Here is a 13,304-nt window from a genome sequence, read left to right as displayed (position 1 = left end):
TTATGCTAAAAAAAACATTAATTTATTTTGCATGGCCATTAGTTTTAATAGCAGCGGATATTATGGCATATATTATCAGTCAGTGCAGAGTGTACTGTGGAGTTCTCATTTCATTAAAGCAGCATTTGTAGTTTATTGTACATCTATCTCAGTGTGTTGCAGGTATACAAAGTTTCAACTGTAACAAGGTTCTCTAATTACAAAGCAGACTTGTAATAAATACATGCTCCGAAGTACCCAAGCCAAGTCAGATCAAGTTCATCCTATAGCACCATATTGTCTGTCACAGGCAGCCTCATGTTCTCTTTGGATTTGCTTCAGACTCATTAACCACTCTGACTTCATTTCAGCTGCTCACTCCACCACTTTCCCCACATTAAAAAGCTAGCAAGGAAATATAGGGAAGGATTTGTTCAGCTAAGATCCTATTTTAGCAACACGGTAAATGTGTAGTATATGTGAATACATGAAAATGTACTGTTTTTGAAGTAACTAAGTTACCCTATGAACATATATTAGGTTAAACCCCCCCATACAGAAAGTATATTTGTCTTATATCTGTTTTAACATACAGTATGACCAATGTTTCTCTTTATTTGTGTTTTACTTTTAATTGTGCATATCCTATCATGATTTCATTCACTTTGACATATGAATTTTGTTGTTATTTGCTATTTAATCATTTGATTGATTCTGATGCATCTGCATTTTAGGTACAACCAGTTTGGCCTTTTTTAAGTGCTGTTAAATGCTTTGAAAACTCATGTGCCAACATGCTGATAATCACTTTGCTTTCTGACAAATGCTGCTAATTGGCATTTCACCTGCTATGACCCAAATTTTGTAACGTTTGCTATTGTGATTAACTATGTCACTGCATTCGTTTCAGGTTTTTACATGACTTTTTCTAGCCCCTGCATGTATCTTGCACTGTCTGCACTTTATAAACAGTTTTAGTACATTGTGTGTTTTTTTAGCATGAGGAGAAAATGCATTAGTAAGCCTAATGTGCACTCCTCAGGAAGGTACTGTGAATTATCATCCACTGATAGACCTATCTTTTTTTTTCTTAACAAGAGTGCCATTACATGACTAAGGCACAATTACTGCAGCCCCCCTGCTATCTGAATACCACAGTGAGTGCTGCCATAAAGTAGCTCCATATTTGCCACTGTGTATGTAACATGAATCATGGCATAAACACCAATCCAAGTTTCTGATCACTGCAACAGAGTGATAACTGCATGGTCATCCTTCCCCTGCCACAGCATCTCCCCCTCAAAGTCAACCAGCCTCTGCTTCCTCGCCCTTAGAAGAATCCCCACCAGTTTATTAGAGATCGTCACATAATGCTCAAACAGTTTCCCAAATTCCACGGTGATATCTCTGCCTTTGCTGCCGCTTCCATCCCCATCTTTGTCTCTTGGCTCTCCAATGTTCCTTATCACTTCACACAGCTCCTCAACCTCTCTGCTGATATGTGTGTGAGCATCCTTCCCCCGTTGCTCCGTCATGGACCCCTGCAGGGGTCTCCCATAGTGGTCCTGCCCCCTCTGAGGGACCACCACACACGGCCTAGTGTCGTGACTGAAGGGGTTGAGCTTCTGGTGCTCCCGGTGCTCGTCAGACCACTTCTGCCAGTTCTCCTTTAAGCCTTTTACAGAAACAAAGCACGCTGCAGTGTCATCGCTAAACTGAGCAGGATGTAGAATGTCATCTTCAGTTTCCATGATGGTGGTGATCTGGCTGTCCCAACCCATCACTGTCTCTGTTGAGGAGAAGATTACATAGGAATACAGGAATAAAATAGCACTTTTCTGTGTTTATTACTTTATTATTTAAATAACTAAAATAATCAAAATAATCTCTAGGTTTTAGGATAAACATTATATTTCGCCTAATTATTGATTTCCTGTTATGTAGGCTATTTGTTGGGTTTTTCGGATGACAGTTTTAGTCCACAATCTGAGCAACAAATTAAATTGACAATTCATAAAAACTAAAGAAAAGTGAACATATTATTTTACAAAATCAATATCAGTCATCATCATAACTAGAACAAGTTAACGCACAGCTTTGTAAAGTGACCTATGTCTATAGGCCCTACAGCCCTTCAGACATTTGGTGTAAACAATTATCAAACATGATCCAACTTACATGTCCCACACTGACTCGAACCTCACTTCTCCTGCAAGAATGTTTCATTGTAGCCAAAGTGCTAAAAACAATCAGGTGGTTACACTGTAACTATAGAACAACTTAACAATACTGCAACACTGCTGACAGTAGCAAGAGTGCGGATGCTTATCTGTCCAAAGGAAAAAACCGCTCTGATGGACATCTGTCTCGGCCAGTGGCCTACTAGAGAAGATCCGAACAGCCAATCACTGATCAGAGAGGGAGGCGAGGACAAGTGCCTCTGAAGTAAAGGAGATTACAGCCGGAGAGGAGAGGGGTTTATCCTGGGACATAAGCGCAAAATACACCCATGGGTAATAATAAATTGCTTATAGGCGACATAAATTGTTTACAATACAGGTACATTTTGACATGGTCGCCAAATACAATGTTAAACTAGCAGCAGCTAGTGGAAATAGATACTTTATTCATCCCGAAGGAAATTGTAGGCATCCAGTAGCTTAGATAACCATAACACAACAAACACATACACACATATATCACACATAAGAATTCAAATAAAAATGAGTGATTTTTATTTTTTATTGTGTTATGTCGCCTGTAGACGTATAAAAAAAGCACAAAAAACAAACGCCTTGCACAATTGAATGTATCATAAATGAAAGAGAAAACCTCATTCTTTTCCATTTAAGGTCATTCGGTCCCCAAGCGGTACTTTGTTCCTACAGCCCGGTTTCAAACCGGACGTATTTTGAATCTGCAACAAATATGGCGACCTCCAATAGTCGATCATGCCTCCAGTATCTGTTACACCTTGCCCAAGATAATTTGGACTTCAGGTTGCCGGTAACCTTCATTAACTACTCTCAGTTTATATGTGTCTCTTATTGTTAGTTGTACGTGAAAAGAGCAGAATTTGGCAGACGAGTCCCTGCTCCCGCGGTGTGCTGCATTAACTTTAGTTAGCTAACGCTACATGTGCTAAGTTAAACTGTCAACACGGCGCAAGGCTTTGGTTTCACGTGAGAATATCTCGATGATTTATTATATGATAATAACACATTAGCACTTCATCGACATGTTGGTAAAGTGGTAGTTCACTCTCTAGCCTCTAATCATAAATGCATACCCATCTGTAAATCTTACTACGTCAATAGGACCGAGATGCATGTTCGCACACCTGGGCAAGTGGATATATATTCCATATAGCTAGACGTAAACCGCAGTAATACACACTTGTATAATCAGAATCATGTCGAGTTAGAGCTGGGCGATATGGAGAAAATCAGATATCACGATATTCCTGACCAAATACCTCGATGTCGATATTGCGATGATATTGTAGGCTTGACAATTGTTGCTTTAACAAAATGTTTTCACAATTAGATTTTAGATAAATAATCATCAATAATGTGGATATAATGGCTAAGTGGGTAAAGGCAAATAATAAAACAGCTAGAACAGTCTGGTAAGTGAAGAAAATTACATTAATTTACTGTAATTCAGCCTTTAAAACCAGAAAAACAAAACCCTTATGCCATATCCCACTATTTTGATTTTCTAAATCTAAGACGATATCTAGTCTCATATCTTGATATCGATATAATATTGATATATTGCCCAGCCCTATGTTGAGTTGTTTTTAAATGTACTCCACTGTGCTCCTGTGGTGTCCTTTAACCCCACAGGGGATCCTCACTGATGATACACATTCATTTTTCAATTTACACAGGAATACTGCTCAAAACAAGACTGTAAAAACTAGACTGTAATGCATATATGAGTATTTATGATGTTCATTCTTGCAGGAGATTAAGGCCTTGCTGGCTCTTAGAGGAAAACCATTCCATCCGAGTGGAAACTTCAAAGAAAAGGTTTGCAAATCAAACGCACGTATTTTGAATCTTTATTTTCCCATCTGTGCAATCTATTGTTGTGACTGATACAATTGGTGCTGTATTGTTTTGTATAGAACTGTCAAGGTATTATGTATGTGTGCTTGGAGTCCAAAACAAATTTCCCTAAAGGGATAATGAAGAATATCTATCTTAAAGTGATTGACTATGATGATTGATTATTTGACAGCAGCCACATGAGAAGGTTTCTGTCCTGTAGACTCCCATTTCTGCACAGTCACTCGTCTTCTTGCCTCTTCTCTCTAGTCTCCTTTCTGGTGTCTGGATGGTTTGTCTGAGGAGGATGTCTGCAGTGTCATGTCCAGATCAGTTTGTGCAAAGTAAGTGTTTTAGCTTTGTCACAAAGTAAGTGATGGCCGTGCACCTTTAGTGATAGAATGACCTTAACATGCTGCACATATTGTCATCGCTCTTAATCTGTGCCTTGTTTCCATGGCTGTACTATAGTGGCTGAGATGAAGCTGTAGTTCATGTTGCATTATCCTTGCAGGTCTGCTTTTGAACTTTGGGGCCACGGAAAAACACACAGTGAACTTAGAACATCCCTCTTGAACTACCCATCAGAGAACATGGTTCGTGATGCTACAGCAATGACATTTTAGGTAAACTTTCATATGAAGCATACATGAGTTGAAGCTAACATGTTTAATTTCTGTTTGTGCTCTTCCTCCACATTGCCCTACAGTCACCATTCATGCAAAAAGACTCAACTTACAGAATCAATGTCTATACTTTCAACAAGACTCTGGAGTTTGCAGACAGAATCAAAAGGATTGATGTAAGTATTTAGGTGTGTGTGTGTGTGTGTGTGTGTGTGTGTGTGTTGTGTGTGTAAATGAATCTGCCTGTATGTACTGTATGTACAGAATGTCATTAGTATTCTCTCACCAGGCTATGGAGTTTCTTCCGTTTGAAGGAGCTGTGAGCCTGAAGAGCCCTCAGCACTGCTTCTGTTTGTTGGAAGATTACGGCACAGACCCCAACGACATCCCTGAGCATCCAAACTACATCTATTTTGGCCGATGGGTGAGATACATTTGACTTCTTGCTTATATTTGACTAGTAAGGCAAGGCAGCTTTATTTGTATAGCACATTTTCATTACAGGGCAATTCAAAGTGCTTTACATAAAAACATTTAAAGAGCAGTTAAACACGATTAAAAAAATAATTAGAAAAAATTAAAAACTGATAAAATACGAGAATAAAAGTTACAGTGCAGTATAAGAAATTAACAATTATTTAAAGAAAGGCAACATCAAAAAGAAAGGTCTTCAGCCTTGATTTAAAAGAACCGTAAGAGTAAGAGCTGATCTGCAACTGAAGACTCTTCATCTTTTTACACCCCTGCACCAGATAGCAGATGGACAGCGTGAACTGATTCGCTCCCACAGTGTGAAGAACAGACACTTCATAGGGAACACCAGTATGGATGCTGGGCTCTCATTCATTATGGCCAACCACGCTAAAGTCAATGAGAATGATCTCGTCTTTGACCCGTTTGTTGGCACAGGTGAGATAATCCTGTTGCTGACTCCCACTCACATACATAGCTATAGACAGATGCCCACTTTGGGAAATCTAGGTCAATCCGTGGTTTTTTAAGTTCTTTGTCTCTTGATCTGTTTTAGGGAGTCTGTTGGTAGCATGTTCTCATTTTAGAGCCTACGTCTGTGGAATGGATATTGATTACAACACCATTCATGGCAGAGGTAAGTTTTGGCTACTTAGAGCTTACATGGCACATCACCTGCAGTCTCTTATATTGTAAGATTGTGTCATCGTCTTGTACTTCAGTTATGTTTTAATTCAAGCTAGCAAATATTGCTTCAGGTCATTTCTGTGTTCCGAACCAACAGTGGCAGGATCCTGCTCTGAGTTTCAGATGCTATCCAAATTTCCTAAAAGGGCCTTTGTCTTTCAGGTCGGTCAAGCCGCAAAGACCAGAAGTGGCGAGGGCCTGATGAGAATATCAGAGCCAACCTGCGGCAGTATGGAACAGAGGAGATGTATGTAGACGTAATGGTGTCTGATGCATCCAAGCCTGTGTGGAGGAAGGCTGCTCTGTTTGATGCCATCATTACTGATCGTAGGTCCTTAGTTAATTCTTAGCAGACCACTATTAACGCTTTGGGTATGAAAACGTGATAAATGTGTGTGTTTTTGTGTTTTCTTCACTGAAGCAGTATTGCAGCAAGCATGTGCTCCAGCTGCAGTCCTCTCATAATGGGATAAACTTAGTCTTTTGTTTTGTTGTTTGTGGTTCCCGTGTGCCCTTCTGACGTCAGCTCCGTACGGTATCCGTGAGTCCACAAGGAGAACGGGCTCCCACAAAGACATTACTAGACCCCCTGATGTCCTGTAAGTTCACCAGACACTCTGTGACTTAATGACAAAATTCACCTTAATTTGTATCACGGCATCAATATCAGTTACTAACCACAGCAAGGGTAGCCTGGGATTATTTGTTCTCAGTAAATTTCCCAATTCGGTGCACTTGAAAAATGAATGAAAGACTTGTGAAAAATGGAAATGCTTTTAGAGAACATCATTAATGTTTTGTTTGTTATGTTAAATGTTATGTGCGTTGCTCCGGTCTAAACCCGTCTGTGTTCATTTGATTCTTCTGCCCAGCTATGCAGAGTCTCACGTCCCTGTCTCACAGGCGTACCACCTGAGTGACATCTTCACAGATCTGCTAAATTTCTCTGCCCACCACCTGGTCTTGGGCGGGAGGCTCGTCTATTGGCTGCCTGTCTACAGACCAGAGTGAGTAAACATACTTTTTGTGCGGTGTCATTAGCTGATAATATAAAGGTCTTTTAGAATGATGAGCCTGCTGCTGGCAGATAGTCACTATTTCAGGAAGCGTTAGCTTCTCACAGTATCATCCAGCACTTTAAAGCTCACTCATTTCTGTTATTCGAACCCGGTCTGTGACCCGATTTATTGTTGTTGTTAAAAACAGGTTTCAGTGCATGGAGATTTATATTTTGATACTAGAGTTTACTTTGTCCTCATAGGCTTGGATTGGAAACTCCTCTTGCTGGTGCTGTTCTCCAAATAATAATTTGTATCAATAGGGGGCAGGCTCAAACCATAAACCAGAACTGCACAATACAGTCTTGTTTTTTTTTTTTTTTTAAATTAACCTTTATTTTAACAGCAATATTCCCATTGAGATTCACAATCTCCTTTTACAAGGGAGTCCACGACCAAGACAGAAGCACAAAGAGTTTCACATAAAAGAACAAATAACAGGCTAAAAACAAAACAGCAAATTACATCAAACAATAAATTAGCAGTAACAGGACATCTACATTGACTGGTAATCCTGTTATTACAATATTTCTTGCTAATAAAATAATCTAGTTTTAGTTGACTGTAGTTCACACCAAGATGAGGGTTCAAAAACTTTAAAACCACTGTCACCAAACACAGATCATGAGTACAATCTACAACATTTAAATCTATTGTTGGCCTAATTCTTTTCCTTAAAGGGGAATTGTGCAGTTTTTTTTAGCTTAATTTATCTTACCTGAACAGCTTCGGAGTCATTGGAATGGTTATATGACTTTTTTCGAGTTCAATGGTGGTCGTCTCGCTCCCCCCTAGCGCCTGTGAGTGGAAAATCCACCCTTGCAACTTTTGGCCGGTTAGCCGCCGGCCTCAGCGTCAGAAAGTATCGTATGATATCAGGTCTCACGATGTAACGAATTGCTTCACGGCACTGCACACATACGCCCATTCAGGAACCGGCTAACAAGGTAACGATGGAGTTTTTCACACTATCGTCATGGCTGAGCCGGCAACAAAGAAGCAGAAAGTTAGGAAAGCATTGTCGGAGGAACAGAGAAAGAGGAAACGGCAGACTGACCGAGCGAGGAGTCAGACACAAGTAAACATAGGCGCTGTCAAATATCTATTCTGAAGCTGTAGGGGGAGCTCTATAGAGAAACCTGCGAACAAAAAGCGAGAAAACAGCGAACAAATGGCCAAAACTGCATAGCGTCTCTTTAACAGCCAAACAACATTAGGAAAGGACAGATTATAATGTAAACATGATTACATTTTATAAAATCTAATTACAAAATCTAATTCAATTTGTAAGTAAATGATGGCCAAGTGTAAATGTAACACAGACCGTAGTGAATGTCTGTTTAATATCAGTTGATTAATGACAGATTAGTTAATGAGCTGCTAAATGCTTTTAAAACCCGGGTTGTGTTTGTAGCTCTTTCAGTTGGAGTCCAGTCAACTGGCACACAAAGGGCTTTTCCACAATTTTTTACCTTCCAGCATTTCCCTGTAGCGCTATTCCATTACCGCTCCTATAAAACCTTGTCCTTCCCATTCCATCTGAGCGAATGATGGTGTTTATACAGAGTAGTGTACAGGTGTGTAAAGGTTTTCCCGCCCAAACAGCTGGGTCACAGTAAACCACAACCGACAGCTCTTTTATACGTTTGCTGTATATGACAGATCTTCTGGAACAAAGAACACCACATTGTTAAATGTTGTGTGCACTAGCAGAAAGTGAAGTGCTGACTGCTGACTCTAAGTGCAGGTGTTTGACTGTAAAAGTATGAACCACAGCAGACAGCGGCAGCAACGGACGTTTGGGGGAGAAAAACCCTGCAGGGCTGGAAATCCTTCTGGTCACTGATTATAGGACCGGGGAGGAGATGAGATAAGATGAGTGTGTGAGAGACAGAACAAGCAAATGTACACTACTACACACACAACTTGCAACATAAGTGTGTTTGTCCCTGTGTCTGTGCATCCATATATAATGCATGAATGCGTGTGGTCTTGTGAATGAGAACTTCCATACATGTATGTCATCATGTTCACACATTTGTCTTTGCTACTCATCTACCGGTGCTTGACTCTGTGCCTGTCAGATCGCTGTGCCAAAATAAATGTCTGAGGTCAGGCAAGTCAGATATGTGAACTATCTGTCTCTGCAGTCTGACGTGTGTGTGTGTGTGTGTGTTTCTGTGTACAATGATTGCATGTGTGTTTTGGGATATGTGTGTCTGGGTGTGTAAACCCAGACGTAGCCTGTCTCCTGGGCCTAATCTGGGGCTCTACAGGGGATATATCATGTTTCTGTCACCCCCACATATCTGTGTCCATGGCTGTGGTAGAAACAGTGGGGATTGTGTGTTTGTGTCTGCTTCATGAGAATGGGGAGGCTGTGTGCGCGTGCGTGCGCGTGATGACAGGTGACACAAAGTCCTGTCAGCAAAAGACGGCGTCTAGACCAGGTCAGACCCCTTAAACTCTCTTCCCTTTTAAAAAAATAAATGAAGAAAGAAAAAGTATCAAGACAGATGATGGCATATCAGTCATCATAGCCATAAAGTGACCTAATTACAACATAAACAAGTGAAGAGAATAAATAAAGTGCCTCTGTTGTCAGAAGTAAGGGGATCCTTGTAAATGAGTATAAATGAGCCATGTTTTCATTTTCAGGTCATAATTCTTTACTTCACTGTAAATTTCTGGACATTTTGGCAAATTTCTCATTTAGTGATACCGGCTCTTCTACTAGAGGCCAATGTTCCCTGCTTCACAGCATCAGATTTTGCATGATGTGAAATTGAGAGCATACATTGGATGGATTTTGAAATATTATGGGACAAATACACCTATCGTTTTAAAATGTATTAGATGCATTTGAAATCACGTTTTATGTAAAACTCCTGATCGGCAGTAGAGAATTATCACATGGCTGCATCGCCCTTAGTCACCCGGACGACCAAACATCCCATCGCCTCAGATGCCCGCATGTGGCCATGGCAACAGGGCAGACAAACAGTGACGTGCAAATCTGGTTTTGAGTCAGGACTGTTGCTACTGTGATGGTGGTTAGGAGAAAGTGCTACACATATATGCAAACACATACATCATCCGCTGTTAATAGGCCATAACCTGGACTGGCTAGTGATGACAGAGCCAGCAGTCGACCTGTCAGGTCAGAGTCACTTTTTCCATCTTCATCTTTGCACAAAATGAGCTACCTTAGCTTTACCAGCCGTGGTTACACTGCGCTGGTCAAATGTTTAGTGGTTTGATTGGTGAGAGAGAAACAGACAGAGCAATGGAGGGAGAAAGGAAAGACACTGGAATGGTTGGCACAGTTAGGTAGTAATTTTAACAGGATTAGTTTCTGTCTGTGTCCCAGCAGTCTTTTTATGGACTCCAGACAGAATAGGAAGTGCATTGTTTTCACTAATGCCTTAAACAATCCTCTCATTTAGCTCTGTAGGTGTAATTGGAATTGCTCTACTGCTGTTTTTCCGTCTTTCTGCTCCTTACTTAGACTGATGTGTAACTGTGAGTGTGTATGTGTCCCCTGTTCAGGTACTGTGAGGAGGTGGTACCTCTCCACCCATGTCTCCGGCTCATCAGTAATTGTGAGCAGACGCTCTCCAGCCACACCTCACGGCGCCTGATCACCATGGAGAAGATCAAGAACCCTGAGGTGTGTGCATACTGTTTCCACTTGCTTTTCTTTGTCATATTTAAGTAAACTGAATATCTTGGAACATGCTTGGTTTTTTGTCCATCTGTTAGTTTGATAAAGCAGGTTAATTCAATCAGTCACCTTAGGCTCTGGGAAATTACAAAACTACTATTTTCTGACACAAAATGATTAATTGAGAAAGAATTGGCAGAATAATCACCAATGAAAGTAATTAGTTGCCAACCTTGTTTTCATGAAGGCCTGTGTTTGAGCTTATAAAGGATTTGAGGACATCTGGAGATGCTATGCTGCTTATTTGAAGAAAATTATAATTATTGGGTGCTTCATTAAAGAACACTGTGCAATTCTGCATTACATTCTTATTTTCATAACTGCGTTCATGTATTCTAGCGTTGTTGTTTGGTTAATGTGCAGAAAAGAAAAACATTTTATTATAAGGATTCAAAACCGATTTTTCGTCCGATGTGTGTATGACTTTAAAGTTGACCATATCATCTAATGTTATTCATCCTTTGGTTGGAAATGCAACGTCTTTAATAAGTTATGTATTAAGGTTGCATAGTTATGACAACATATGTGCACAGTACCAACCTGTGTGTGCTGCAGAATTTGTTTACTGTTATGTGTGAGCATGCACAGCAACACAGATATGACTTGGTTTATGTAAAATGAGAGCATGTGTGCTGCCTGTTCTTTCATGTTTTCTGTGTGTAGTTTATATAATTGTTTGTATATATAACCACATAAGTATGTGTCATGTAAATGTATGCACTCTGTGCATATGTGTATGTTTTTTACATGTCATCCTAATGGAAGTGATGGTGTCTCTCTGTCTGCCTGGGGCAAATCCTCACCATCTGGCTGTGATTGGCTCATTTCTTTTATACTGGAACTCTAAATGGCTTAATCACACATCGTATGGAAAACAATCCATCTTTGGATCTGACATCCATTCCACTTCAAAACCCCAAATTGCTCCCATAAAGGGCCCTGTATGACACGCACACACAAACACACAGCTGTTTGATCTTATCTGACTGGTATCTATCTCAGGTCACAGAGTTTTTCTATTCCAAATAGGCCTCAATCCGCACCTATCTGCACTCATGCATCAGGGTTCACAGCTTTGTGTGTGTGTGTGTGTGTGTGTGTGTGTGTGTGTGTGTGTGTGTGTGTGTGTGTGTGTGTGTGTGTGTGTGTGTGTGTGTGTGTGTGTGTGTGTGTGTGTGTGTGTGTGTGTGAGCAGGTGGGTGTGGGTGGGTGGTTTGCCTATGATGCATTTACAACCCTCCACCTGTATGGTTGTTGGCAAAGATTGATTGGTTATTTCCACTGTTTTCAGATGTGTGTAGTTATGCCCCTCTATCCATTAATTTCGGGTCATGGTTACGTTGTCAGTCTTGTTACCCGGAGTGTTCCCTCAGAGTGGTCATGGAAACTGTTTCCAAGTTGCTTGGCAGCATCAGCAAGCAAAAGAGGTGTTGCTGACAAATTACAGGCCCTGCATTGGAGTCATCACTTCCAACTCAACTCACCTCATTATTCCTCTTCCCAGCATCTCTCTTCCTCCCTTCATCCCTCCATCCCTCTGTTGACCAGCGGCTACCTTACAGCCAAGACAAACTGTTTAACTGAAGGGATTCATAACAGTTCATATACATTATTAATATACACAAGCACAGTCTTGTTCCTACATGCAGACATTGAAAAAGTATGAAAACCTTGTGATGCCAATATTATACTGACATTTAGTGGGAGTTGCTTCATCGATATTATACTGACATTTAGTGAAGAGCTGCTTCAACTTTCACATCCACAATTACCTCTGTATTAGTTTTAGTGTTCTCCATTTTTTTTAGTCTCAACACATGGTCCTTTTGGTGAAGGGGGGGGCGGGGTGTACTCGAGCATAACCAGTAGCTGCAGCATTATGATTTTGGGTTGTCATACGTTCGTCCCATTCTTTTGAACTCAACATTATTTAACAAAATTTGTAGTTTGAATAGCAAGAAGCATCAGGATGCTGGATAAAGTCTTGCTTTTTACTATCAAAAACAGTGGAGGGTGAAAAATAAATGCATGTATTCCACTATGTTATAATGTGGCTAAATGCTTTAAGAAGCTTTTTTTCTAATTGGGAAAAACAATAACCTCTACTTTTGTCTCTTTACAGGAATTAGACAGTCTGGCTCATCTAGCAGACCCACGCTTCAGCCCTTACCAGGGGCACAACGCCTTCAGAGAGAAGTATTTCAGTGGACAAAACAAGAAGTGTGGCAAGGAGGACAGCAAAACTGTTGTCAATGGAGAGTGAACGAATCGATTGCCTGAGTGTCTTTATAGAATACAGAAAACAACCGCACACAAGAATCAGAACGTGGTTGTCAATGGACTCAAAGAGGGAAGCAAACTGATCACAGGTTTTTGTTACAGTTGTAATTTTTAAAATCTTTCGCACTATTTTAATTATGATTATTTTTATGCCTGTACTTATTGCTTTGCAAATAAATTGATAAAATACAAGTGTCCTTAACTGAGTGCTGACTACTAAAACTACAAAACAGTTACTACACCGAGACCGTTGACTGCCTGAACGGTAAACGCAGCTTTTGTAATTTTTTGTGGTGTAAACATTAGAGGTGATTTACGTCGTACACTTCCATTAGGTTGAAAGAAGAAATCATCAAAGTCAACGCAGCAGAGGCTGAGATATCCTGACTTTTAGTCACAAATATAGGTTAAACGCCAAAAACAGTGG

The 13,304-nt window shown here is 40.3% G+C and overlaps 2 protein-coding genes across 5 annotated transcripts; one reads left to right on the top strand and one right to left on the bottom strand.

Annotated features, from left to right (window-relative positions):
* Nucleotides 1-105: 105 nt before the first annotated feature.
* On the bottom strand, nucleotides 106-2,383 carry si:dkey-29b11.3 (actin-binding Rho-activating protein-like). Its single transcript, XM_031278355.2, has 2 exons — nucleotides 2,158-2,383; nucleotides 106-1,768 (listed from the first exon to the last, which is right to left on the bottom strand). Exon 2 carries the CDS (start codon nucleotides 1,758-1,760, stop codon nucleotides 1,221-1,223), a length of 540 nt encoding a protein of 179 aa, XP_031134215.1. The 5' UTR covers nucleotides 1,761-1,768; nucleotides 2,158-2,383; the 3' UTR covers nucleotides 106-1,220.
* Nucleotides 2,384-2,472: 89 nt separating this feature from the next.
* trmt11 (tRNA methyltransferase 11 homolog) lies at nucleotides 2,473-13,069 on the top strand. 4 transcript variants are annotated; one of them, XM_036006317.1, is made up of 13 exons: nucleotides 2,473-2,492; nucleotides 3,948-4,013; nucleotides 4,302-4,375; nucleotides 4,546-4,627; nucleotides 4,741-4,833; nucleotides 4,947-5,081; nucleotides 5,410-5,566; nucleotides 5,685-5,765; nucleotides 5,978-6,142; nucleotides 6,342-6,414; nucleotides 6,688-6,822; nucleotides 10,423-10,543; nucleotides 12,720-13,069. In XM_036006317.1, the coding sequence occupies exons 3-13, from the start codon at nucleotides 4,353-4,355 to the stop codon at nucleotides 12,858-12,860; spliced, it is 1,206 nt and encodes a 401-aa protein (XP_035862210.1). In that variant the 5' UTR covers nucleotides 2,473-2,492; nucleotides 3,948-4,013; nucleotides 4,302-4,352; the 3' UTR covers nucleotides 12,861-13,069. The 4 variants fall into 4 exon arrangements, with proteins under 4 accessions (XP_035862210.1, XP_031134233.1, XP_035862211.1 ...); XM_031278373.2 differs by lacking the exon at nucleotides 2,473-2,492 and adding an exon at nucleotides 2,850-2,985; XM_036006318.1 differs by lacking the exons at nucleotides 2,473-2,492; nucleotides 12,720-13,069 and adding exons at nucleotides 2,850-2,985; nucleotides 9,282-9,323.
* Nucleotides 13,070-13,304: the final 235 nt, after the last annotated feature.

The sequence above is a fragment of the Sander lucioperca genome, chromosome 10 (assembly GCF_008315115.2).
Source record: "Sander lucioperca isolate FBNREF2018 chromosome 10, SLUC_FBN_1.2, whole genome shotgun sequence".
Taxonomy (NCBI): Eukaryota; Metazoa; Chordata; class Actinopteri; order Perciformes; family Percidae; genus Sander; species Sander lucioperca.
Note: the sequence above shows the minus strand (reverse complement) of the source record. Positions and strands in the feature narration are given on the sequence as shown.

What these genes read in the sequence shown, in the direction of transcription:
- si:dkey-29b11.3 (XM_031278355.2), bottom strand. Translation starts at nt 1,760, where the DNA reads ATGGGTTGGGACAGCCAGATCACCACCATCATGGAAACTGAAGATGAC.
- trmt11 (XM_031278373.2), top strand. Translation starts at nt 2,908, where the DNA reads ATGGCGACCTCCAATAGTCGATCATGCCTCCAGTATCTGTTACACCTT. An exon ending in GTGGAAACTTCAAAGAAAAG is followed by an intron (nt 4,014 to 4,301) that starts GTTTGCAAATCA and finishes TCTTCTCTCTAG; the next exon opens with TCTCCTTTCTGGTGTCTGGA. An exon ending in ACAGAATCAAAAGGATTGAT is followed by an intron (nt 4,834 to 4,946) that starts GTAAGTATTTAG and finishes TTCTCTCACCAG; the next exon opens with GCTATGGAGTTTCTTCCGTT.